Here is a 27,870-nt window from a genome sequence, read left to right as displayed (position 1 = left end):
TTTGTTGAAAACTATACTCATTGAGGAAACAAACAGATTATTCACCACCTCTAAGACAGCAATAAAATGTCTAGTAAAATGAGTGCCTTCTGCTCTGTAAGAGACAGCCACAAAGCAGGGGGCTGTGAAGACACGCCCCACTTTAAATTCACAGTGCATCTCTGTTCAGAGTCCCCAAGGTTAAGCTCCCTAGGGAAGTGATGTATGGGACCTTCACTGCCATGCAGAGCAGTGTGAGAGACTGCCTCTCACCAGCTCCAGACCAAACATTAAATTATGAGCTCTTTCAGAGCACAGAAATAAGTCATAAACTTATCACAAAAAAACAAGAAGGACCAAAACAAATGTACATACTGTAGAATCAGGTGAGTGCACATATAATCAGGTGAGCCACAATGCAGTCAGAAACAGTCAGACATTTTGTATAACGCTCTCATCAAAAGCCTCTTCGATTTTTCTGAGTAGGACAAAGGTTTCTACAGAGTGAACTAAATTCAGCCATTTCATAAATGAGTGAAACACAATTACATTGTCATTGACTGGATGTGGCCTACTTCTGCCAAGTAGCAGGGGCATGCTTAGAGGAAGGGGGTCTGTGAGAGGGGTGAAGCAACTACAGTAAAACAACTTCTTTATGCGAGGGACTTGTCATTACACATCCAGCAAAATTCTGCATCACAGTTTATTATTTATACTCTCAAGATTTCTGGGAAAGCAGCTATTTATTAGTGACTATCATCTTAAAGGTTGCTACACCAAGTGTTTATAGTAATACTTGGTTTTCATCTGTATATTCAAAGCACCAGCAAACCTGATGTGCCTGCATGTCTGTATTTCAGTTCTCAAGCCTAAAATATGACAGACTGAAACGTGCCTGCAGCTAGTAAGCTTAACAACTGGAGACAGACGACCAAACCTTGAGAGTCTCCCTTGCTGTAGTCAGTGCACATTACTGTACTTTAGGTGCCATTGTTAAAAGCAAGCCTTACCTTCTTCCACAGCCGGGGCCCTCTGATTGGCTCCCCACCTGCTGCATCTTGGACCTTTCAATGTGCTCCACATACGTCTGAATCATCTAAGAGACACACACGATTTTTCAGCATGCGTTATGTACAGTGTTACCACTGCATGTTTTCATTTATATTTGTGTAATAGATAACATTAAAAATGGCCGAAACATACCTGTTAAACGTACAATACACTGTGCAATAAAGGCAATATTTGAAATCTTCATACCATTCATCCATGCATTGATACCATAAACTTTAAAACAACCATAAACCTTATCACTGTATAAAATGTACACACCCATTCCAATTTTATTCCAATTCACTTGTTTTTTCATGGGGATGAAATGATGAGGCAAAAATGCTGAACTCATTTTAGTCTTGATACGAAGGACAATTATGTGTCTCCCCTGCCCAAAATTGCCAAGCAAGTTGAAACTTGAACAGTTTCATTAAATCAGTGGTGTTCACAGGTTTCTTGATATTATTTATATGGAGCTGTCCACAGCCCGAATCCAGGGCGCCAGACAGAAGACCATACTGTCCAGGGAAGCAGCAGAGCACACTTTAACTAAACTAATTCAAGTCTCATTTCATTATTCATTATTTATATACAGATATTTGTAATTTCCCTGTGATCCACAGGGAGGGATGGGAGGGAAGTGTCCCCAGGTATGTGAAGGGAACTACGGAGAAAATTATTTTTATTCATATTTTTTGTTCTTCTCCTGCACCTCTGTATTCCTGTACCCTTGTCTCATCGATAATTAGTTACAATACTGATCACAAAAAAAGGGGTGGCGATAACACCAGTCCCATCAGCTCAGCGATGAGCATTCCAGCGGGTGTCACTGAAAAGGGGCGTGTCTTTAAGAGCACGACGCGCCTGGCGGGCGGTCGGACATGACAGAGGTACCTCCGTGTGCCGCTGATGCAGAGCGTTGTACTCCCTCTTCATGTCGGATTCCCGCTCCTCCAGCCGCGATACTAGGAGAAAAGGAGAAGCGGATTAAGCGCTCTCTGCTCTACGCGACCCAGAGGCTCGCCTTCACATGAGCTAAACGGGCTGGGGCGCGCTAAACCTGAGCATTATGATCCCGCAGTGATTAATGAAGGCGCGCGTTATCCCCCGGGTTCCCTGGCCCAGTGTGGCAGGGCAGACATCTGGATAGCGCAGGCAGAGTTAAGCTGCCCTGCGTGACACGGGAGGGCCGAGGTCAGCACAGCTGCTCAACCGCAGCACGTCGCTCAGCTCCTGAAACCGCTGTATGGGGGAAGCCATACTGAATCCGCGCCTGACGCCTGCTCCCTCCAGGTCATATATATGCGTTACTGTAATAGCACAGACCCCATAGACTCACCAGATACTCACTGCTAGTGTTCCTTGCTCTCTGGTTGATAACAGGGATAGCAGTGCTATAGTACAGTACATAGCCTCCATTGTTAGAGGATTATGCTTAGCCCCTCATTACAAATATTACTAAAATAAATCAAATAGGAATGCAGAGAGACAACATGTGCTGTTAAGAACACAAACTGAGAATCTAGAACTCAAAACTACAGAATCTATCACCATAAACAAACTGACGCAGCTACTTTCACTTTCCAGATTATTCTTTGTGCAATTTCATATTATTTACATGCTAATCTAGCAGCCAGCAGTACAATCCATGATCTACATCATTCTCATCTTTTATAAAAAAATAGATTGGGAACACATGTATGGAGAGTGCAGCATGTGACCGCAGGGGCGTTGGACACACAGAGCCACAGCTCAGCCGCAGAGTTCGGTTGCCCACTCACGCTGATCCGCATAGTTTTTGGCCTTGAGCTCCAGCTGCTTGCTCTGGAGTTCCAGGCTGTCCACCTGAGTCTGCAGGTCCTTCTTCTCTGCTTCCAAGGCATCCTCAAACTCAATGAATTTCTGCGAAACGCAAGAGACTCACAGTCACAACACGCAACTGGCTTGCAGCAACAAGCAGCATCATTTATCACCGTATAAAATAATTATCACTCTTTTTTGGTACACCCATCAGAAAGAGCTGTGTGTAGACATGAAAATGTGCATATTATTTGAATTATAAAAAAAATATTGCAGCAAGATAACTACTGTAAATATAATTTTAAACAGGGACACATGGGTACAGTAAGCAATACAAGTAAACTAAGTTCCTCTAAAATTTATTGGAATGTACTTGATGTTCACATTATGAGCCTTTCAAAGCGGCTTCCCTTTTAAAGCAGCAGGCTGTGATCGCAGGCCAACCCCTTTAACTCAGACATCCGATTCTCATGCCTGGGCTCTGCATTTAGCTCCCAGTGAACAGGAGCGGGCTTTCAGTGAGACACCAGGGGAAGGGTGGGTTTAAGTCAGCCACGGTTCCCTGGGTAACTGCTGCATTAGCTCTTCCCTGAAATGTAGCATGTGGCTACAGGCTCCCAGCTGTTGTCATTGGGATAAGCCTCTCCCCTGACTGCCATCTCCCGTGCAGCACAGCGCTTTCTGCAGTGTGGAATCAGCCGCTGGTTTTATGGCTCGTACACTGGGGTCCTTTTCCGCTTTGGCTGTAATGCAAAGTACTGTAATGCGGAACTCCTCAAACTGCTGAAATGCCATAATCCTCTGAAAGCGTTCGGTGCAGGCCAAGGTTCGCAATGGCTGCAGGGATACCCAGAGGACAGAGTAAATTCATTTCTCTTCAGAAAAAAGGCCGCTTTTCCAAAAAGGAGCTTTGTAAGCGAGAATAAGACTTTAAAAGTACCTGCAGCTGTGGAGGACTCCACTTGCTATCAACTGTTTCGGTATTATACCAGTAAAACCCGAATAGTGAGGCCAAACCACAAGAGTATGCAATAAATGAAACCCAATGCCAACTGTAAACAATGCACGACAGGATTGAACATTCTGAGAAGTGCACATATATTAATACAAAATAGCAGATATGCCAGACTAAAAATGCAATGAGTAGCACTTCTAGAAATTCCAGAAAATGTGTCGAACATTTAGTAGTTATTTTTAATGAGAAAAAAGATATCACATAATTTTGCCCTTCATTTCAGATCAAATATGCCTCATTCAAAACAGACCCAGTTGCCTTTATGGGTAATTACTGACAGGGAGTCTGGTTACAGTTCCTGCTCTCCTAATGCAATATTGATCTCTCATGAACACCCCCCTGCCAGATCCCAACCCCCCATCATATCCTGTTTTTTAGACCAAGTCTTTAATATTACACAGAAAAGAAGGGTGGCTTATGGCTTAGTCTAATCGTATTTATTACTGGTCATACACTGTTTACTCTACTGTACAGTTTTGAGAATGAAAGTGACACTGGGGTGGAGTGTCAGAATGAAGTGTATTGAGAGTGTAATATACATACTGTTATTTTGCACATTTATTGAAGGACATATACAATTTGAATAGAGGACCAGTTCCCAGAGTGACTATGCAGCTGGTGCTCTCAGTCCAAGCCATATACTGATAATACATTTCACATTCAGTAAACCTTACTGTGAAGGACATATACAATATCAGTTTCATAGTATCTTGTTGAATGTTTACAGTATCAAAGTAAAGTTTGTTGAATATGACATGTATTATCAGTATACGGCTTGGAGTGAGGGCACCAGCTGCATAGTCACTCTGAGAACTAGCCCTCTATTCAAACTGTATACATCCTTCAGTACATTTCACATTCAACAAACTGTGCTGTGAGTTTGATCTATGGTGAATAAAATACATTTCACGGTCAACAAACTTTACTGAGAGTTTGGTTCACTGTGGATACATTATAGATCTGTGGATATCACATGTAAATATATCGATTAAAAGTTGTAAAAATCAGAACAAAATTCCAAATATCATGGTGGTCCATTTTGGATGCTATATGACCCTGTTAGGGTAAAAAGACTCTCAAAGGGCAAGGAATAGAGTGTGCTTCTACACATACCCACAAGCAGCTGCACCTCTACTTCCACTCTGTATACAAATACGAGGACAACACAAAATGAGTAAATTGGTGGTTTTTGATCTATAACCCTTGCCCAGATTTCCTTACAAATTCTAAAGCTAATACACTCTGGACAGGAGGAAGTCCATACATGGGATTCAGATTTTCCTGCATATCTTGCTTTTTTTAATCCTAGGGCTATTTATAACACTGGCAGGAAATCCCAGGATTCCTGAACAGACCGGAAGTGACAGGCAACAGTTGTGAATATCCAGCATGTGAAATGCACTGTAAATGATCAGGTCTCCACACACAGAGGTTACTACACTAAAAACCTGTGCTTTATTAGTAGGACCCAACCAATAACCTGTAACCATTTATCTACTGTATCAAACACATACAAATGCTTGCCTACTCCAACAAGCACAATTTACATTAAACAATGACCAAGACTGAAATAGAATATTATATGTGCTATCCTATTTGACGGACAAGCTGTTGTGGACAACCTTTCCACATTAGGACACAAAGCGGAGACACATACGACTGGGAGTGAAACATAAAGTTTTCAATGTATTATATCCTTTATCCACAAGCACGCAATGCATTCCTGACTGGTTTATTTCAATTTTTAATGGAACTATAGTTCAGTACAGATCCTATACGAAACCTTTCTAGGGCGGCAAACAGTTGTTACCTAACAAAACCCACTGCTTTTTTTGGCCCCATTGCACATCAGAAGGTTAATAATAGCGAGGCAAATATGACCAAAAATCAAACAGTCATACAGTAAAGATTTTCAGTGAATAATAGCACATTCTTACTGAGCATCAATCAAGTTAAGCCCAAGGTCGTCAATATAATAACTTATGTGTGTTGTTATGTCCTGCGGTGTACTGGGTACTTTTGTGTATTTATTTCTACAGAGCTGTGATGTGCCAGTGTCGTAGGATAATTGGCTGAAGGAACTCAATAGACCCGGCCTAGATCTGGGTCGTAACAGTGTCTTCTCATTACAGTGAATGTTTTTTACTTCTACATGAGCCTTAAACCCCGCAGAGATATGCATTCAACACTCACAAAAGGACAAATCCATGTAAGCTGTTGTACTACACCTATACTAAAAATGACAAAAAAACATGATAGCATAAAAATGAAATGAAGCAGTATTACTAATTATATTTATGTAGATATCACTTTCTGATCTGTTAATCTGTCACACCCTCTGAAGCTACAAGGGAAATATGCAGAAGAATAACAATACAATAATGACGTGCACAGATAAATCAGGTTTTCATGCATCACCAAGGTATCTTTGCTCTTGCATTGTAGTTTGCTCTGGGTTGGAGCATCTGTTGTGCCAGAAATGCACACAACCATAACCACAACACTGGAACCACAATAGCGTCAGTGCGAACACTGTGGTTTCCTGTAAATCTTTGGTGTCCATCACCATTAGAGTGGCAGGAGAATCAGCATCACACTCTTGCATTATGCAGCTCTGTGACTGCCTGTGCTTGGTACGATCGCCTTTTACCAAACAACAGCAAGGAGCCAGACTGTGTACAAGCCGTTTGCTCGCTGCTGAAGATTTCCCAACCATCCCTCATATTCTGATATACCAAAGATGACCAATGGCTTCTTTTTTTTTAACTTTTAAAACAAGTTTCATTGTCACACAAACCAAATTAGAAGAAACAAAAAAGTCACTGCAAGGTTTTCTAATGGACAAAGCAAATTTAACTGGGATCACCACAACTTTTAAAACAAACAAGTAGCAAACACCATATTGAGACAAACATCTCTGTACAATCTTCTTTATATTAGTATTTTTATGCAGAAGGTCATTGGATACTCCATTTTCGTAAAGCTTAATTTCAGACAGAAATATTACTTTCCAGTAACGCATATTCATCAAAGTAACTGATGGCATCAAGCCTATCGACCATGTTTAGCTGAGTTGTTCTGTGTGACAGGCGAGACCAAAGCTGTGAACTCCGTCAAAGAGGTTTACTCTGGGCTCCCCATAGCAACAGAAGGACGGAATGGATGAAACAGTGTCACACCCTCACATCCTTATTGCAACAGCAGTGTCATTATCACCATACTAAAGCAGTTTCCTCATTTTCTATGGCTTCTGTTGAGAGGGGGAATATTACAGTTGGTTACTGATTTTATTTATTTTTTTGGATCCGGATGAAGGACATACGTCTATTTTCCCTTAGTTGGGAAGAGAGCTGACACCAAAGGCAGAGGCAAACACCACAGTATCCCTTTTTAAATGGACAAGGCCAGTATAAATAAGACAGATCATCTCAGTTTCAAAGAAATCTAGCTAGAGTTGAAAGCCCTCGCACGACTCGAGTGTATAGTCTACCTCCTCAAAGAGGTCTTGGACATATAATGTGAAAAATCTAAAATACTACAGTAAGCTCTGATCTTGATATCCATCAGACTATCTGTCAATTTTGATTATGTGGCTGACTTGCAGAATAGTCAGCTTTACATCAATGCAGATGTGTGGCTGGTGAACCAGGTGCCATTTACCCTAAGTTTATTACAAGTTAGTAATTAATTGCGCATTATATTAATTGTAATAAAGAAAGATGTAAATGCGAGATGAGCATTTTAATCTGAATGCATAACACTCTTAAATGTCTGGGAAGTAATATATGAATTGTTAATATAATAAACATGTACAGAGTTTTATACAGTATAAAACACATTAACACATAACCAACCTCGTAAATGAATATAGTACGTTAAAAGAAAATGTTAAATTAACGTACAACATGAACATCATCATCGCATCACTCTAAAATACGAACATTAAACATAGTTTACAAAAGTGTATAAAAGAATAAACTCCGCACCTCCTCAGCTTGTTTGCGCAGTGCCTTCTCGCGCTCGTATTGGGTGATCAGCTGCTCGTTGTCTTCCTTAAGCAATTCGAGTTCCACCTCGTGCTCCTGGTTCTCCGTAAGCACAGCATCAAGATTCTCCAGCACATTCACCACCAATGGCATCAGCTCTTTCACCACCTCCTCGTCGTAGCTACGGATAAGACGCTCGAACTCCCGATAAATGCTGTTGGCCAGGCCCGACACACGCTCCGACATCACCGACACGGAGCCATAGTCGTCCTGGTATACCACCTCGTCAATCTGAAGCTCCATCATTTTGGCAACAGTACCTGGTTATAGCTGCCAGATGCAGCAGTTTACTGACGAGAATAAAGACACTCTCTCACTGAGGAGAAATAGGCTGTCCTGGTGTCACTACTCTTGTATCCAAGCCACTTTCATATATATATTTTATCGCTTTATTTTTTAATAATGTAACAGTAGCCTATACTTGTTGTTACAATTGCACTAAGCTACACGATACACGAATAGAGGCGCAATCGACATCCCTTGGAACCTTTAACCGAGAAGACGGGCATATTTGTTCGATATGTTCCCTGCAATCATTTCGTCTTTTATTTTTAAATGGATGTTAAGTACAAAGACTGTACTCTTCCTTTCTCTGGCGCCGCAGCCTTGCTGAACGCTCTCTATACGCACCCTGATAACGCTTTCCTCCCGATGCCAGCATCCATTTCCTGATGAAATCGGTTTGGTTTGTTTCGACCCATCTTTCAACTGTATTAAATACCAACACAAAAGTAAACGCTCTCAACAATACACCTGCCGCTCAGCAGCAGCCATGGATTCCACCCACCACAGTGAGAAGTATCGGAAGGAAAATAAATAAATATAAATCTGACACGCCGTGATGCAGCCGATTCTCGCCCCGACAATCCCGCTCTCCATCTAAATCATTTATATCGGGTTTTTGGTAGCCTACCAATGCTCTTCACCGGGTTGTACCAGGCAAGCAATGTCGTGCCTGTGGAGCGATCAGGACCCTCCCTGGATAGATGGAGGTGCCAGCTGACCGATCAGGGGTGACGTCACGCTGTCTGCAGTGAGCAAGCTCGAGCCGTGATGTCTCACAGTGGTTCCCGCAGCAGTGTTAGGACCAACGTAAGAAACATTAACTAACGATTTTAACCCGTATTTTACCATATCCTCTCATTTGATTTACTGTATTTCCATATGTAAATATATACGATTGAAATTGCACATTTAAAAGTGCAATGCATCATTTTGTTAAATCTGACATGCAACGTGTTAAACGCCAGAAATGCTGTGTGCCTAGATTATAGGCCTACATTTCCACAAACACTTGTGCTGCACCAGTGTCATCACTATCAGTAGATATACACTAGTATCAAGACAATTAATTGTACCCCTGTCATTCGTTAAGGGATCACCTCATGAAGTTCATGATTTGTATAATAGGTGTGACTGTTTAGTTATATTTTTAGCCAATTCCAAGTTCCCAAATCGAAGTCCTTTCAAATAGCACAGAGGTCATGGACGATGTATGAGGACCATTTATTTTTTAAATAAAAGATCTTAAAATACCACTGACGCCATTCGAATATTTCAAGTGAGAGTAGAATGTATAATTAGACTACACCATGCTGCTTGTAATTATTGTCCAGACTGTCTTAAATAAGTCCTGTCACAAGGGTGTAACTGTACTTTATATAATAAAGGTGGTGGGTTGAAATGCATAGACCCAGAGAACTGCAACCCTCTGGGGGGTCCGGGGGCAATCCCCATCTTTATTATATGACATTATTTTTCTCATCATCATGGTATGCTATTGGGGGAGTTATTTGGCCTGTTTTGTAATATTGGAGGGGTTGTAACCCCCTATCCATCAAAAATGACACCCTTGCCTATTGGTCTAACAGCCTACTTCTTTAATGAATGGTGAGTTTTGGGATAGGGCGTCCATGTGTTGCCTCTTTTTGGCAGTGATAAGCTTAACTAGGGCTGCTTGTTCAAACAAAGAATTTGACAGTATCACTGTTACAGCTTTTATTAAGATGTATAGTCCGTTATGCAGTGTTGTGTCATGATAAAATCGTCCAATCAAAGCAAACAACGTTTCATATGCTATTAGATGGGTTAGTAACATTTCTGAGTGTTTACCAAGCCTATAGCCTACGCGTTATTGCCAAAAAGAAACATGACCGCGGCGGTCGGCCTTCCCCAACTGACGCGCACTTGCGCTTTAAAATCGCCAAACAAGACAGCTAGTTAATGAACGGTATATAGATGCGAACGAAAGTGGCAACTGTATTAATATTATCCTGGCGTAATGCCATCACGCGTTCACACACAATTGTAATTTTTGTCCTTCGCTCCTCCTACTGTCTCCTGCGAATAACAGGTTCCGGATCAGCGTATTCGCATCGTAGCTAATGACCGTACTCTCCACAAGATATAGGGCTGATCCAGGGTCAGCGCTTGTTCTAGAAACTTTGTAACACTACATCCAGAAATCCCACTCTTTTTACGCGTGACGTCGAAGCGTAGTTGCAAACGTGTGAAGACTAAAGGCGGGTCCTACGAGCTACAAAAACAAAATGTTCTTTTAAACAAGTAGCTATACCGTCTAGCTGGGAGATAGTATATTACAGTCCTTTCATCATGGCAAAACCTGCCGAAAAAGGTAAGGTTAACTATATAGTTTCGCTTAATAAATACATTTGCCAGTGGTATTGGTCGCTAACTTGCCTCACTGGGTAGCTTGTTCAGCAGTTTAGTTCGTAGCTAGGTCAGGGATATAACATACACAATCTTTCATCAGGTTTATTGCATTCAAAACAATGCGTTACAATAGTTGATTTTCAAGCCTCATTATACAAATTGAAATGTATTTAGTCGTTTCAAATGTGCAGCTGCTGAACTAGCAATGTCTACTTGGTTTGCCTAGATAGCGGAGTGGATTAAACACATAGGCAATAGGTAACGACCCCTCGCCGTTAAATAAGTCGTATGTAGTTAAACAGAGTGGTGTTGTTTCAAAATGGGCAAATTTGTGTGTTTAAGTCGTACTTGGATATACCAAAGTTTCTTTAAACGTTACACTTCCTCACTGAGAAAATGGGATGTTTAAATGCTGTGCTGTTAATTGCCCACTCAGCTTTCTATCGCTTCTTGGTGCTGTTCTTCAACTGCCTGCTCACTTTCGGCTCGTACTTCTGTTTCGACATCCCGAGTGTACTGCAGGATCAGTTCCAAGGGGTGAGTCCAAGAAGTCTAGATTTGTTTTGCTCTGTCACGTGACTGAAATGACAATATACGTATTTGACACAGGAAAGTATACTTCGCATATAGACTACAGAAGATTCGGTGTTAGAGCAGTCACCATTTAGGGCAATTTGATAATAATGCTGCAAGTTAACATCCTAGCGTACACACTATTTGTATACCTCTGACAAGGTGCTAAATGCACCTGAATTTCTTAATGAAAGAAATGAAAGAGGACTTAAAGCAAGTATGTAATGTATATACTGTGAAAAACACCCTGGATATCACTGTCAATGTAAAGTAATGTAAACGTGCATTTTAAGTGGATATGAGCATTTGAGCCCCTGTCTTGACCATAGGCATCACTGAGTGCTTCAGAGAGAGTGGTTGAAAAGGAATTGTTACCGCTGTCCTTGTCTATCGCTGCCATTATCTAACACGGTCGTTTCCCGCAGAACCTAACATGTCTCAATTCGACTGTGACAAATGCTACAGTGGAGTGTGTAGAGGGCCTGGGGATGACTCCACAGGAATATAACCTGCTGTATGCCATCTATGCCTGGACGTGAGTCTCTTTCCAGCACACCTATGCCCCGATCTCCACATCCAGTCATACACTCTGGGCTCTATTTATGGGATGCTAATGCAAGCACCACCGGAGCTCAGGAGAACCATTTCCTCCTCCAGTGAAGTGGTCCTGTACTACCCATGCTCCTTTGCATTTGCACTAACACAAACCTTCTCGTGGAGGATTCAGACCATTAAAGTACTACTGTGACAAGTGTTTGTGCCAATACAAATTTCCACTCTACCCATTCAGAACAAACACATGTAGAAATAAAGATTAAAATAGCTGTCATTTTTTACTCCAAAGCACAAATATTATTAGTAACAACAATATATGCCATTCTCCTCCTTTCAGTCCCACAAAAATAGGGACACCTGTCTCAGAATGACTGGTGAAGTAGGACAAAAACGTGCATGGTGTTCTTGACTGTGTGTGTGGCTGAGCATTTGAGACTCAGTTTTATCTGATGTTTGCATATTCACACGTGTCAGACATGTCGCCTCTGTTTTATTGCCTCCACAGGAATGCACTGGTGGTGATCATGGCGGGATTTCTCATTGACAAGCTGGGAAACCGCTGTAAGTCCATGATTGAGATTTTCAATGTGCCTGCCAGATTGCATTCGTAGACATGCAAGTCACTGTCAACACTGGTACTCCCAGAATGCAGGTTGCTTGAATCTTTTGCGTAGAGACTGAAAGGAGAAGGAGATACTTTGAGGCCTGCATGTGTGGTACGTCATCAGACCTGACCTTAAAAACCTTAACTGTCTAACATGTAGGAAGTAAGAGATTCAGCACTTGCATCACATCGCATCATATTTTCCAAATTTAGCAGATGCTCTTATCCAGGGCGCCTGCTAAATTGAATGCACCTGATTAATATGAGCAATAGCACTAGACCAGTGATTAAAGATGTAACATCACTGAAGCTCTTGTGGAAGTTAACTGTGCTATATTCATAGTACGTTCTAAGAAGAGAAACATGAAGCCATAAAAATAACCTAAATCCATAAATATGCCATAACCTGAATTGGTACAAAAGGTGGGAGTAGTAGAGGGTGGGGGTGAGAGAGGAACCTAAATGCAGTCTGAAGAAGTGGGTCTTCAGTCTGTGTTGGATGATGGCCAGTGGTTCCTCTGATTCTCCTGCAGTCGGTGTCTTCCTATTCTCCTTCTTGACGGTCCTCGGGTCTACCATCTTTGCCCTGGGGTCTCACTTCAAAGGAACCAAGTACCTGCTGCCTCTCATGCTGACGGGTCGTCTGCTCTTCGGATCCGGCAACGGCTCCCTCACCAGTAAGGCTTCTGCATGTCTGTCACGCGCGACCCCCTGTATCCTAGCTCAGGGAAGAAGTTGGGAAATCATCTGCATGTCAGTGTTGGAACTGTACTGTGACCAATTTGTTGAAGCACTCCAGGGTCACAGTCCTGCTCCTGTTCTATTTGACATTAAGACAGTTCCCAAGCAAAATGGGAGGATTTGATTCAATTTAGAATCATGGTTAGTCATAAGGTAGTATTGATTGCTGACACAGTTTGTGCTAGCTAAAATAAAGACACTGGCCCATAATAAATACATACAACTTTACTCAGTATGTGGTTGTGATTAGTCTGAGGTCCAAAGGTTTGGTAAAATCCCATTAGTTGGTGCCAGTTACAAAAGAACTGAGTTTAAGCAGCACACACAAATTATTGTGGATTTCACAAAGAATGAAAGCATTCCATTGCATAGTTTGCACTCAGAGCCCCAGTAGTTTCATTGCCCTGCATTGTGTTACCTTGCCAGACAAGGGGTGCATAAACGGTAATCTACTCCCAGTCAGGGAGAGGATAAAAGGATACCTAGGGCTATTATTGGAAAACTTTATAGCCCTAGCCTTATTATAATAATCTCATATAATTGGTTACCTTAACAATGTGAACCTCTCTGTAAAAACAGATATTTGGTTGAGCATGGGAAGTATCCAAAGGGACAGGTATGACTTGAAGAGGCATTTCTGTAAAGTATTGTACATTTGTTTTGTTCAAAGACCCATGATCAGGTCTCCTAAAATCATATCTCAGTCCACATTCCCATATTTACAAAAATGCATAATGAACATTTTATCTATACTTTTTAATACAAAAAATGAGTGCTAGTAATAATAATAATAATAATAACTTTATTTGTATAGCACCTTTCATACAGACTGCAGCTCAAAGTGCTTAACAGGAAAAATAAAAACAAAAGGCAAAATCCGGGAAAGGCACAGCAATTACAGATAGATATTTGTCTTGCAATCATATCAATAGCACCTTTCTATATTTCCTCAAGTTTTAGATTTTTGTTTAGCATTTTTGAATGTTCTTATTGTGGTATTTGAGTGTTTACCATTATATGAAACTATCGCTGATAACTATGCATTTTATGTACTTGCCCTAAACACAGATTAGATTAAGCTCTTGGGCCTCTAAATCCATATTCAAACCTGGTCCTGTAAAATAATATAATGTGGCCTCCATGTTTATACACAGCCTTGATACATACTTAGAAAGATACAGTTAACAGGCAGTTATTTACATATGCAACTGTGCAAATACCCAAAACACATTCTTTTGCTCTTGGACGTATTTGTGGTGTAAAGAGTTTACATGTATTGATGCAAAAAATATATTCAATTATTTTGATTTTAAAATATTTTTTTAGTAGAACCAAGATAGTAAGGACTATGTATATAGTGCTTATGAATTTAGAATATTTCCTGTTAAGGAGCACACAAAATGTGCGGTTTTCTGTGGTTAGTTGGTACACCTTCAACCTTTTCCCCCTCTCTTTGTGTAGTTGTCCAGAACCGAATCACAGCCTTCTGGTTCAAGGGGAAGGAGCTGGCCCTGGCCTTTGGCCTGACCCTGGCTTTCTCCCGCCTTGGCTCAGTTCTCAACTTCTTCTTGACCCAGAGGTTTGAGGCTCAGTTTGGGATGCAGTGGACACTATGGGGGGGTGAGTGAGCACCTTAACGAGTTTCTGATGTGATTTCAGCGTGTTCTGATGTGTCGTAACTTCTGCGTGTGAGCAGCGCCCTCTATTGGCACAACGCAGAGTGGGCAGTTTTTAAACGCTACGCGGTGAAGCGGACTGAATTTGCCACCACACATTTGTGTGTGTGTGCGCACAGGTACCCTCCTATGCGTGATGGGGTTCGTGTCAGCCGTGGTGGTCAGTTCCCTGGACAAGGTTGGCATGAAGCAGCTGGGCTTGGATGGGGCCATCCAGGCAGAATCTCGCAAAGTGGTGAGAGAGTGAGCTCGGTCAGCCTGGCACAGAAACGCCCAGACACACTGTAGCCCTCTTCTCCTCCCACACCTTTGAACATTTAATTTAATTTACCTGTGCTTCCAATGACTCAGCACCATTACAAATGTGTGTGCCATCCCAGCGACGCTAACATGAGTTAGCTTCTGTGCTAAGTTTGGTGTTTTCTCTGTAGATGAGAAGGATGTGCTTGTGTGTTTGCAGAGGGTGCAGGACCTGCGCCAGCTCTCCCTCAGATACTGGCTGCTGGTTCTCACCATCATGTTCTTCTACAATGGAATCTTCCCCTTCATTGCCGATGCCAGGTAGGAGGATTCTCTTACTGTTCAAGCGACCAGTCAATCAAATGTCATATAGGTCAATCTGTATGTTCAGTACATTGGTATTTTCAGTGACACTTGCGATTCATAGAAGCGCAATAAGATTAAATTAGAGGTAAGATAAGAATTATTATTATAACTTAAAAGATAGCAGATGCAATTCAGAAATCAGTCATTGTTTTGATCTGTGTTAAGCGTTATGAAATTTGAAGGAGGTGAAGTTTCGATACTTGTAGAGCCTGTTTTTCTAGGGTGTGTAGATCCTATCAAAAAACCCCTCTTATCTTCATCCAATTTGGCACTTTCCTACACTTTCGTTATGCAGATTGAGCTTTTCTCTTTGTCATTAAAATCTCCTGGCTATAGGCACACTGAGTTTAGTCAGTTTTGTATGTGCGACTGGTTTGGCAGTGCGGTAAGGTTATGATGTAGCAGCCTGTAAGAATGACTTGTGTCGTTTAGTAGTGCATTTTCATCTGTTCCTCCTTCATCCATTTGATTCCTGCTCTTCCCTGCTCCCTGCTCTTCCACAGTAAGTTTATCCAGGACAAGTACAGCGGGTACAGCCAGAAGGAGGCCGCCTACATCGCTGGCGCTGTGTACGACAGTTCTCTGGTGCTCTCTGCCACCGTGGGCATTCTTATTGTGAGTAGCAGCAGCAGGTACCAGCCTCTCCCTACTGCTATGAGCAGGTGCCCGCAGTCTCTCTCCCTCAGAATGCCACCCACTGCGTCACCCACACCGCTGAAAGACCAGAGTTTGGGTTATACTGGGTGTAGAGAAACGTAAGACATTAACAGTGTCTGACAAAATCGTAATCATTTATTTCACATTAAGCGCATATACACCCACACTTTTTAGCAAAATGTACTGCTTACCGGGTGCCGGAGTCTTGAGTCTAGTTTGGCCAGTTCTGTTACATGAAAAGGAGAGCTACAGAGAAGAGTGGAGATGAGAAGAAACAGGGCTGATTTATATATGAGCAGTAGGTGTGAAAATGAATCCTGGCAGTAGTTTTGCTCCATCTGTGACTAACCTGTGACTCACAGTTGTTACCATCTGGCCATTTGTCACACCCAGAGAGCAAGTGTTATTTGGACACGCTACTGCATGCATGCGCCTATTTGAGGATTATCACAGAACTGAAATTGTACACTTCTTCCATTCTTAGTTAAATGTGGTTCGTATTTTTATATTTTCAGTTAAACCACCTGTTTGCTGTGTAGTGTGGATATGTGTTTCAGTATGTATGCATGCTCATGCAGCTGATATGGATGTAAATACCCTCAATTAAAGCTGAAAGCCAGCAATTCAACCTTAGTCATCGTGTAACGATTGATGGTCCACAGTCGATACAAGATGGAGACAACATCAATATTAAAAAAAAAACAATTTATTACCAAGAAATTAAACTCATCATTGACAAGCATCTGACATTACCAAACATGAGGTGTGGAGTGTATTGCAAGATTAATTTATTGCCGCAGATGGTAGGAACAGGATAAAACTTGTTTGAGGGTTGAAAAGGCAGCGTGTAAATGGTAAATGGACTGCATTTATATAGCGCTTTTATCCAAAGCGCTTTACAATTGATGCCTCTCATTCGCCAGAGCAGTTAGGGGTTAGGGGTTAGGTGTCTTGCTCAAGGACACTTCGACACGCCCAGGGCGGGGTTTGAACCGGCAACCCTCCGACTGCCAGACAATCGGTCTTACCTCCTGAGCTATGTCGCCTCGGTTGTCTCGGTTGTGTAACGAGCGGCTCTGTGTGTTTCAGGACTACGTGGGTCGGCGGGGCGTGTTTGCGTTGGGCTGCGCCGTGCTCACGCTGCCCGTCTTCGCTCTCCTGGCCTTCACCTACGTGCCCCCGCTGGTCTCCACCGTCTGGCTGGGGGTCACCTACTCCTTCGCTGCGGTGAGTGGCGTCCGCCTGGTCGCGAGTCTGCCGTGCCGTCCCCGCTCCCGGGGCACCGCGGCCCAATTAGCTCACCGTGAACATCGGTGCTGCCTGTCACACCAAGTCAGCCATCACGCCTCCACTGGGAAATTACATGAATGTGGTCACACGCAAATACAATCACCCAATTAGAAACATTATCCTCGTCGAAGTGGAAATTTGGTCAGAGAGTGAGGAGCAGTCTGGGAAAGATAATGCTTCTTCGTAAATGACAGACATCCTCATGTGACCCGTTAATGACAGGATGAGAGCAAAGTACACAGCCCACGCGAGGGCTAGCGGCTGATAACGAGTGTTCTGTTCAGCCGGAGAAAGGGCACGTATGCCCGTAGCAGTCACATTTAGGGCCTTCGGTTTCCTCTCTGACAATAAAAGAAGGGTCTCATTAGCTAATATGCAGTTGATGAGGAACTGCGTATTCTTCTCTAAACTGCACATTCATTTACATGGAAATTTGAATGGCATACCTTGGAATGGCTGGTATAAAGCAGCCATTATTACAATGCAGGGATGAAGGTTTAGTTGAGTAGTACATTTACAGCTGATACATCAGTAAATTGACCAGAGGGCAGTCTGTAAAATTCAGCAAGATCATTTGGTAATATTTTGGAGAATTTTAATTTGTTGAAGGTTTCCCTTATCCCCAGATTACCTTTCAGTTTGACTTGACCCTGAGCTGAACATTCTGGTCAGCAAGAAGGTTTCAGCCAGCCTTACTCACAGGTCCTTCTTAACTCGAGTGAGAGAAATTCCCTCCCAAACTGTAAAAAATGCTAACCATTTTTCCAAATTTTGTTCCACAGACACAACATCAAAGGGTAACATAATGGCATTATGTCCTTAAAGCATCAGTCAAAATCATATTCGTTTAAAAATATGTACTTGTTCCTATAGGTTGTATGAAATGCATTGTAATGATAAGCCAATACCAGTTAAGTGTCCTGATAGGTAATGTAATGGCCCAGTTTAATTTTTAACTCCATGTTTAAAAATGTGTGCTTGACACATTTCCTTGAAAGTACATGTTCACAAAGGAATAGTAAAATAATTCCAGTCTCGTTTTGTAATTTCCTCACGGTTCTTGGCTGGAATTATTTAGTGGGAAATGTTACTATCACAAGGCTGATGGGGGAATAGGAAATGGCTGTTAGGATCCTGATGGCAGGACTGTCAGAGTCTCTTGACATTGTGGTGTGCACTGGACGATAAAGTCAAGTGTTGTGATAAAATAACTGCCAGATACTGCTTGCAAACACAGAGACTGGCAGTTATTATTATTATACCCCCCTCTCCTGGATCCACGTATTCAGGCATTCAAAATTGAACATTCGGCTGATTAGCATTTTGCTAGCCTATGGTGAATGGCGGCTTTTTAAGATTGGCCTCGAATGTTGACAGAGCATTTCCATTTTAATAACTGTCCCCTTTGTTCATTCCTAGCCTCAGTACGTAGCCTTGTTTGCTTCAGCAAAGCTATGTGACTGAAAGCAGAACAGTGTCTCGCTGATGTGAAATGGCAGAAGGTGCAGCCGTGTCCATATGCGTCACATTGGCTGCCAAGGAGCATTGAGCATACACAGAATTCCCTGGCATGGCGAGTTTACTGGAATTTCAGAGGCGTTTAGTCTCAAGCTCTTTCATCCGGTCCTGACTTCTATAGCATCTGCTGCGATAAGAGAAGGTGGCTATTTATAGAGCAGGTTAGCCCGATGGGCTGAATTTCTGTTGCCATGCAGTCGTTTACTCCAGCATACTGCCTAATTCTGTTTTGAAGTTTACCATTGTCATGTTTATAAATTTAATGTGAACTAGTTTTTCGACAAAGCAGAAAGCCTTATTGATACCAGAGTACATAACATGGCATTTTTATCACTAGAGCTCTGTCGGTAAATGCATGCCTTCATTTTCCAGTCGAGTATGTGGCCTTCCATTCCGCTGATTGTTCCTCAAGCAACCCTGGGCACAGCGATGGGTCTGGCCACCTCAGTGCAGATGATTGGCATCGGCCTCTCCAACCTCATCGTGGGCCAAATTCTTGGAACCACATCCAGGTACAGCTCTGAGAACCAAGTACTGAACAAGCACTTTACAGTAATGGATATTAACAATGCTTTTCCTTCCGTGAGTGATGCTTAGCCCTGTGTTGGGTAAGCTGGGGAGTAAAAGCAGTGAGTTGAAGTGTGGTGCTTTTGTGCCCTGTTCCCGGTAGTGACGCCAAGATCCCCCTGTGGCGCTGGCAAAGAATGATGGTGTTCATGCTGGCCAACACCGTGAGCTGCATCGTCACCTCTGTGCTGCTCAACATCGTCGACCACCGCCAGGTCAGCCGGCTGCTCTTCTGCCCCATCAGGAAGCTGCCTTCGCTTCCTGTTTCCTGTTTTCTTCCAACTCATCCACTACTAGAAAAGATAAGAATAGAAAACGCACTTGTATTCAGCCAGTCTTTATTGTGCTCTGAGATGTGTATGTACTGTATGCTGTGAACTGTACTGTTTGAAATTGAGCCAGTTTGGATGACTGAAAGTTTACAGATTGCTCGTTAGTGTTTACTAGTTTCCTAAAAGATTTTACTGTATTTTTCTAGGTCTGGGTTTGTATTCTAAATAATACTTTCTATTTAAAATGATATTGTATTTTATGCTGCTCGTTAAGGCATTCCTCATACCTCACTCGCTTGGGCATTACATTACATTACATTACAGGCATTTGGCAGATGCTCTTATCCAGAGCGACGTACAACAAAGTGTATAACCATAACCAGGAACAAGTATGACGAAACCCCTAGAGAGAAGTACCGGTCCAAGTGCAGGGAACAACCGCATAGTTCAACTTGGACCCTGAAGGTTAAACTGATTAACACTACCACAACGAGAACGGCAACAACGCAGTCTATGGAAAAAAAATACAAGCAGTAGTTAAGACAGTTAATGCACCTAAGTCACCTACGAAACAGCTGCCTAGTTACAACCCTAAGCTTACAGTTATTTGCAGGGGGGTAGGGAGGGATGGGGAGAGGTGCAGCCTGAAGAGGTGAGTCTTCAGTCGTCGTTTGAAAGGCAGAACAACATGCAGTTTTGTTTCACGCAGGGTGGGACGCTAAACAAAACCACCAAGAAATCTGCGGCGGAGCAGCCCGCAAGCCCCCCTGACAGAGACCCCTTGCTGGAGGGAGAGGAGACACCGGAGGAAGAGGCGTCTGCCGGCTCCCCTTCCATCAACAACAGCTAGAAACCGGGACAGGTAAAAGGTGGAGATGGATGCTAAAGGGAGACCGCGGCTTCACACCCCCACCGCCGTGCCTCCGGATCCGCAGTCTGCCAGCTGGGCTGGAGACGCCTGTGAACAGTGTCTAATGTAGCTTGTGCAATACCGATCTAAACTACACTTCTGTACAGTTGGGTTTTTAAAAATTTAAACCATGCATGCGAGGTGCTGTTAAAATGACAGGGCTCGTCGTCTGTGATCACAAAGTATTAAGATGAGTTGAGCAGCTGTCATTAAAAAAAATGCGCAGATGTTCATTGCTCTGCTGTGCGTCAGTATACCAGACAACAAAATGTTGTATACATATGGAACTGAAATGCTGTTCAAGGAACGCAGGGCATAATTTTCAGGCAATTTAAACATGCAATTTTGTGGCTAGTGACTAAGTGTTCTTATACACATCAAAAGGACTTTGCACACGAAGGAAGCACTGTCATATTTACTGAAAAATGTCCTAGTCCATGTAGTGCCATACAAAGTATCTGAGGGAAAACACTTCTAAATGTGTACTGTTTTTTTTATAAATTCTTTACTATGATGTTACTGCTTCTTTTAACACACTAACTTTCAAATGTCATTGTTCATTCTAATTCCTCAATGTTGGAAAAGGAATTATTTGAATCTTTTAATGCCCAACTGATGAAATTATGAAATCGTCTCACGTTGTCAAAAATATAGAAATAAAGTGTGTGTTCCTAAACTGAAAGTGTAAACGGAGCAGAGAAAAGCAAACAAGTGACCAAATATTTAATACAACCATTTTTATTGCAATACACAGACCACAGGGACTTCACTGCTCCTGCACTACACGCTGCCCGTTAGGCGCAGCTGCATGTAGAAAAGGCACGCGTGGAAAAGGCTGGCACTTAGGCTGGTAAGAGTGAACACGTTTGGAACACCAACACATAGTGAGATTTCCTCCTTGCCGAGGAATCCTCTCATTTTGTTCAATTTAGGGTTTTTTTTTTTTCCACCCGCTTTTGAGAGTTCACATTTGTCTTGCAGTTTTAATTTAAAACATAAAATGCCTTTCCGAGTTTTAATACCACATTCTTTAGTAGAACCGGCAGTGGCAGAAATGGGAGACCCTACATAATGGATATTGGCATGTTGTTCCCACACAAGACCAACGATACGAGGAAAAAGTATAAAGTATTCAGTTTAGGCTGGCTACCCACTGATTTTTCTGTTCATTAATTTTTGGTGTAGCTTTTCCTGAACTTTTTTCACATTTATAACAGAACAAGACAGAGTGACACAACAGAGATCTTCCCTAGCATACGACTAAAAATAAATGAGAACTGTCAGAGGAAAAACACTAAAACGCTAAATTTCTTTGTTCTTATATCAACACATTAATTTAAAAGGGATATTATTTGGTTCAGCTGGATTAGTTTGCGGGTGAGAAAAAAGAATAGAGAACAAGGCCCTGGAGTTGTTTAAACTGAAACAACAGCATGAGGTCATATCTGGGGTGGATGGAAATGGGAACCCTTTCTCTGAAATTTTAATTCCTGTAGAGCTTCTGTCTCAGCTACATGAACGAAAGCTACGCAATTGTGCGCCTTTTTCACATCAGTGTACTGGTTCAAAATTTTGAAGACGTGATCCAAATCACCCATTTAACAGGAATGGCAAATGTTTTTCATTTGAAGCTAACCATTCGAAGCCATTCCTATAGCACCACAAAACCCCCCAACATTCCAAAAAAAAAAAAAAAAAGGGAGGCAAGAAACCTTTGGCCATTAATTTCAGAAAACATTCCTCATCGCAGGGAAAGGAGTAAGTGCAAAGGACAGCCGTGGAGAAAGAGATGGGGGCCGGTGGAGGCGATCAGTAGAAGACCACGCTGGACTTGCCCCCCGGAGGGTGGATGACCTTGTTGTGGGACCGAGGTACGGGTCCCAGGCGGGGCTCGTGGCTGTCCGCCGAGGCCTGGGCGGGGGGCGGGTCGGCCTGCGGCTGGGGGGGCTCCTTGCTGGGAGCGGACGGCGCCGAAGTGCTCCCCTTCCCGCTCCGTGCAGGGCGCTCCGCCTGCCGTGGAGCTGGAGCACAAAGAGAGGGGGGGGGGGGGGAAAAATCATCCTCGTGCCACGTCCTCCGGAGCGAGGATCTGAACCAAAACGTTTCCATGTGGCTTGGATGAGTATTTTATAGATTTAAAAAAAATAATAAAAACAACTCCGCCTGTCATACCAACATTAATATCTATGTACAGCTACGCTTCCCGATGTGGTTAAACCAGTCTTTTTTAAAATGTGTAAAGTACATGCAGAAAAAGTGCATCTTAATGTGCAATTGGTGTTGCTGCCACACGAACGCCGAGAGCTTTATGCTGTACTTACTGGCATGTCAGAACTGCACCAGCAAAATAAGCCGCGTTTCCACCAAAATTACCCGGAACTTTCAGTCCCAGGAACTACGTTACCAGGAACTAAAAGGTTCCTTCAGCCAATGGTTGTCTGCGTTTCCACCGGGGTCTAAAGTACCGCGAAGATTAGGCAAATTAGCCCACTGACGTTGTCGTCGGTCCATCTGTCATATGATTTCTTCTGTAACCCCATATTACCACCGAAGTAGCCTACATTATTTTCTAATAACCGGGACAGCCCGGAGGGGTTTATTCCACTTATATACAACGGGTTACCAACAATGACTATATATGGTTACTTTTGTATTTATTGATTTTCATATATCCTCTCAAACACATTCATTAACAGCAGAAAACATGCACACGTTGTAAACAATTTGCTGTTTTATTACTTTCTCGTCGTCAATTCCATATAGGCTAATCGCAAAATGACAAGAATAGAACGAAAACTCGGACTTGCGTGAAAATGTAAATTAGTAGTGGTACAGCCACCGTTTGCTTTCCTTCGAAGTTACTGCTAGCCGAGCAGCGAAGTGTGCCCTCCAGATGCGAACCATGCACCATAAATGAGTCCATAGTCTTCCTGGTCTTTTCGTGGAATTGAAAAATGGCAGTAAAATTGAGTAAAATGACGGCAGTCTGAAAAAGCTAAAGGGAAGATTACTAGAATTAACCTGTTATTTTACCCGGATAAAAAGTGCGGAAGGTGATTTCCAGTTTGCTTGTACTGTATCACCAATGTTAATTATGCAGAACTACCGCATACCTCACATAACTGTATCAAACGTTTTGAGTCAATTACAACGGGCTAACAAAGAAAATCCGGAAGAAAATATTCAGCAACCGAATTAATCCGTTTGAATGTTTTGGTAGCCTACGTAATATGCTGTCCCAGCACGAATGCTTAGCATTTTATAAAACGAATACTAAAGCAAGAAAATAACAGAAGAGCAGACGTTATAATTCCAAGACGTTGACAGGCTATAACCAAAAGTAGGCTACTGCGCCGCATAACATACAAGTTTGATTTGTTATTATGAAAATAAATTGGTTTGCCGCTGCATATTTTCAAACATGGCGGGTAATGGCGGAAAATAAATACAACACAAATGCTACGAGTACTCGACCAATCAGAAATGTTCAGCGCTGCAAGCTCCACCCAAAAGGTTCCTGTACTTTCGGAAAGTACTACCCCCCGAGCAGGAACGTTTTGGGGGGTAAAACAAAGCCCCCAGAACTAAATTTAGACCCTAGTTCCTGCGGTGGAAACGCACTGAGTTCCTCAAAAGGTTCCTAGTTCCGGGGTATAGTTCCTGCGGTGGAAACGCGGCTATAGATGTGAGAACTGAGATAACCACTTACCTCACTGATATACTAAAACATACACAGATGCATGCTGCTGCTTAAGTCTTGAAATGAGGGTAGATTATATCAAGGGATATATAGGCAGACAATTCCCTCAATTTATGAGCAGGTATTTTGTTCACCATCCATACTGGGTGCTCCCTTGCAGGCTTTTCACTATCAGCCTGCTACAGTGATATTTTTTTCATTGGATAGAACCATCCTTATTTGGAGGGGGGAATTGTTTGTGTTCCTCTATAGAGACCACTGCCAAAGCTCTGAAACTACTTGCTGAATGGCTTTCAGTTACAGAATGGAAAGAATATTGCACACCTCCAAAAGAAATCCATCAAATTAGCCCAGCCAGTGACATTTCCACATTCATAGTTCATTTTATGCAGTTTTTGTACATCTTTATCAACGGGTGTGCCAGAATTCTGGACCGTGTGTGTTCTGACAGTTTTATTTCTGAGCAGTTCAAAGTTGATGACAGAGTACTCACCTTCAGGTTGTGGTGTACCATGCACGCCAATGTTGTCCTGTGTAGCAACAGAGACACAAAAATGACATCACAAACATACATACATACTCGGGCTTAAGAAATTAATTTGTTTATGCATGACTTTGTTAACTGGGTTCTGAGGGGGCATGGTGGTCACAGGGTTTCGTTCTAACCAGCTAGTCCTTAATCGCCCAAGTCCTTCTTGCTCAAACTATGCTCTGCACTTCTGCGTGATAACTTGGGTTACAGAAAGGAGAAACTGGCGTACCGTGACGGCCCTCCAAGAGCTCTGTAGCCCAAAACTGTGCCGTTACAAAAGACGCACCAAGTCTTATTGGAGTGTGAGCTCAGTACCTTTGGCTTGTTTGGGTGGCTGCGGACAGTTGGTAGCTCGCTAACTGCCTCCCCAAAAATACTGCTGCTGGCTCCAGAAGAGGGAACTGGCCTCTGCTGAGGACGGGCTGCCGCTGCCTCATCAAAGATCCCACTGCTCTTCCCTCCTACATTCACAAGAGATGGAAGAACATGCAATTAAACATTCATGAACACAACCATGGCACCTCATTCGATGGTACTAATTCAGAAATGAATACTTTTATTCAAATCATGCATGGCTGTACAGAGACACTTTGTGGGGGATCCAAGACCAGACATTTGGTGTGTACCAAGCATTACAGAGGACGGCTTAAAGTCCTGAATTCTATGGCAACTCGTTCGACAGAGCTGAGAACCATTAGGAAGGATATCAGGGTCATGTGACAGCCACTTGAGATTACACTTTAAAAAAGATAGCGATGTGCCAGGAACCTATTTTACACTAAGATGTTCTGTATATTTGGAGGCATGTTCAATCTAAGGGCTGCTGTTGGGAGAAGGGCAATTGTTTTCACCACCAGCCATACATTTAGAAAAGGCTGCCATTGTGATCAGAGGGAGAGTAATGCAATGTAAAGGCAATATAAAGAAAGTGAGATCCTTCTTTGATCATAGATTCAGAGTGTGGTAATAATTTTCATACCCACTCCAAAAATCCACATATCATGACAGAGAACCCAGGTTGGGTCTGTTCAGACTATCAAACAGGCCTCACCTGGTGGGTTTGTCCTCTTTGGGCCTCCCAGAGGTTCTTCTGGAGGTGCGAAAATGGTGGAGGCCATCTTGCTCGATCGAGTCCCTGCAGTTGCTTCATCTCCACCCCCAAACAAGTTACTAGAGCCTCCTCCAGGGGGTCGGAGTACCCTGAAAACGAACCCCAGTAAAGTTGTCAACTGCTTAAATACCCAGCTCGCCTTTCCGTCATGTGCTGAGGGCGTGGACTTATTTTACATAAATATTTTCATATTCACATTCTCCACCTTCATAGCAGCTTATCATTTTCTTGGTCATATCTGTGAACGATACGCCCATCACAGAGGGCTTTATTCTGTTACTAGGGCGGTTACGTCTACTAGCTAAAGCTTTCTTATAATCCACCTATGCGACGATATGACCATAAGCAGCTTGTTATCCTGCAAGAATAAACTGCCAGACTTTTGTGTTAGCCAGTCAACTACTTAACAGTCGCTTTATTTAGAGCTGCTTGCCAATATCAGTCGGATCTTGTCTTCTTGAATCTGAACAGTGAAAAACGGGTTAATCATACCCCTAACAGTAAACGTCTGCAATCATTTGTTCCCAGTCGTGAAGCATTCGATACTTGTAAACTTGGTAACCTTAACCTTAGTTGACGATGTAGCATGCGAAGCCACACTAAACGTAAAAGATATCGACAACAGTCATTTTTCAGTCATTTAGGTGTAGTCTAAATATAAAACACCGATCTGTCTTGTGAACTGCAAGCAACTGCAAGCAACGCCACGTGGGAATGTAAATAGTCCGAATAACACTACGTTAGCTACCTAGCTGGCTGGCTAGTAGTAACACGATTTTGTGAACGTTCCAGGCAGCCAGCGACGGTACGGAAGCTAACCTAGAATAATTACGTAAAACGGTACTAGCTCGCTAGCAAGCTATCTTGGTAGACTAGAAGTAAAAAAAAATTAAAAGATCAACCCCAAGCTAAAAGTATATATATTACCGTACAGGTATGCTATGCAGTTTCTGCACAACTAGTCGTGTAACATGACAGCTAGCTATCCAAAGTTTGATTACATCCTTACTTGGAAATAAAGAGACCCGTTACAAGCCAACTAGCCAGTCAGCTAACAACACACAGGAATAAAAGATTTCAGCACATTGACTAGCACATCGAGAAGAATCCAGTCAAGCGTCGTAAGCTAACTTATGATAGCGCTGACCCAAATAAAAATTCTCTCCAACTAAATTATTTATTAAAATGTTAAAGCTCATATGAGCCAAAGAAGTCAGCCAATATAGCAGACTTGGCCGTATTGTCTTAATAGCAGTTGGCTAACGAGTTGTAACGTCACTAACCGCATATCTCGTTCGCAGCGTTTCTATTTAACGTTAACTACTTTGTGAAACTTCTAGCTGGTTTGGTGTTTAACGATAACGTTAACCTTACCTCGAGCTTGGTTTGCCACACGAATCAATGCCTTTAAATGTATTTGTTGAAGTCATAGTTCGGATTCTTTCCTCCGTTCCACGTTATACACCGACAGGCTAGGCTACTAGACATCAACCACCAGTTAGCCACATTCGTTTTGGTTGCGCCTGTCTGAAAAAAAAAACAAGCGACCCCGCCTAGAATGGGTTGGGAGCACTGCACTGTTCATTGGTTGGGAGCGTCTTCCAAAAACCCACATAGTTCACGAGGAGGCGAAAGGTGAGTGGTTCATTAATACATCAGTCAGAGAAATGACTTGTTCCATTGGATGCCTCGTTGAAATATTAACTGTGTCGTGCCGTTTAGTTTTGTTCCTCAGCAGCAGAGGGTCTGAGTTTTTTTGTAAAGGGATGATATAATAAATTCAACTAAATCCCTCCGCATATTCTTATATGACGAAGCAGGTCCTCAACATGTGCGTCTAGTCCAACCAATATCGGCTCGAATAAAAAGCGCCAATCACCTGTCTTAATACGTAAAAAATGGGAGCAATTTGCGTTCTTGCTTGATAACAAAAATAGCTGATCAATTAGCCTACACAGGGAGTGTACACAAGTATCATAATTACTTTGGAAGCTA

The 27,870-nt window shown here is 42.5% G+C and overlaps 3 protein-coding genes across 18 annotated transcripts in view; 1 reads left to right on the top strand and 2 right to left on the bottom strand.

Annotated features, from left to right (window-relative positions):
* LOC135248064 (C-Jun-amino-terminal kinase-interacting protein 3-like) overlaps window positions 1-8,854 on the bottom strand; it is a 33,939-nt gene extending 25,085 nt beyond the window's left edge. For 11 of the 15 annotated variants that reach the window (XM_064322256.1, XM_064322262.1, XM_064322260.1 and 8 more), the window contains exons 1-4: window positions 7,831-8,853; window positions 2,811-2,931; window positions 1,924-1,994; window positions 990-1,075 (exon numbers count right to left, since the gene is read on the bottom strand). In XM_064322256.1, the coding sequence (XP_064178326.1) occupies window positions 990-1,075; window positions 1,924-1,994; window positions 2,811-2,931; window positions 7,831-8,136 (584 nt within the window). In that variant the 5' untranslated portion in view covers window positions 8,137-8,853. Of the gene's footprint in view, window positions 1-989; window positions 1,076-1,923; window positions 1,995-2,810; window positions 2,932-7,830 lie in introns of all 15 variants that reach the window. The other 4 variants (XM_064322268.1, XM_064322266.1, XM_064322267.1 and 1 more) reach the window with 2 other exon arrangements.
* Window positions 8,855-8,884: 30 nt separating this feature from the next.
* Window positions 8,885-21,208, top strand: mfsd1l (major facilitator superfamily domain containing 1-like). Of its 2 annotated transcripts, none has more exons than XM_064322274.1 (13): window positions 8,885-8,982; window positions 11,000-11,100; window positions 11,562-11,671; window positions 12,197-12,252; window positions 12,829-12,972; window positions 14,498-14,656; window positions 14,832-14,947; window positions 15,173-15,273; window positions 15,822-15,933; window positions 17,065-17,202; window positions 19,156-19,295; window positions 19,454-19,565; window positions 20,332-21,208. In XM_064322274.1, exons 3-13 carry the CDS (start codon window positions 11,625-11,627, stop codon window positions 20,470-20,472), a joined length of 1,266 nt encoding a protein of 421 aa, XP_064178344.1. In that variant the 5' UTR covers window positions 8,885-8,982; window positions 11,000-11,100; window positions 11,562-11,624; the 3' UTR covers window positions 20,473-21,208. The 2 variants fall into 2 exon arrangements, with proteins under 2 accessions (XP_064178344.1, XP_064178343.1); XM_064322273.1 differs by lacking the exon at window positions 8,885-8,982 and adding an exon at window positions 10,365-10,525.
* Window positions 21,209-21,254: 46 nt separating this feature from the next.
* Window positions 21,255-27,720, bottom strand: LOC135248068 (jupiter microtubule associated homolog 2-like). Its single transcript, XM_064322279.1, has 5 exons — window positions 27,250-27,720; window positions 25,816-25,964; window positions 25,080-25,225; window positions 24,726-24,762; window positions 21,255-22,553 (listed from the first exon to the last, which is right to left on the bottom strand). The coding sequence occupies exons 1-5, from the start codon at window positions 27,303-27,305 to the stop codon at window positions 22,342-22,344; spliced, it is 600 nt and encodes a 199-aa protein (XP_064178349.1). The 5' UTR covers window positions 27,306-27,720; the 3' UTR covers window positions 21,255-22,341.
* Between the last annotated feature and the right edge of the window lie 150 nt (window positions 27,721-27,870).

Source organism: Anguilla rostrata, chromosome 2, assembly GCF_018555375.3.
Source record: "Anguilla rostrata isolate EN2019 chromosome 2, ASM1855537v3, whole genome shotgun sequence".
NCBI lineage: Eukaryota > Metazoa > Chordata > Actinopteri > Anguilliformes > Anguillidae > Anguilla > Anguilla rostrata.
This window is presented reverse-complemented; position numbering and strand designations above follow the sequence as displayed.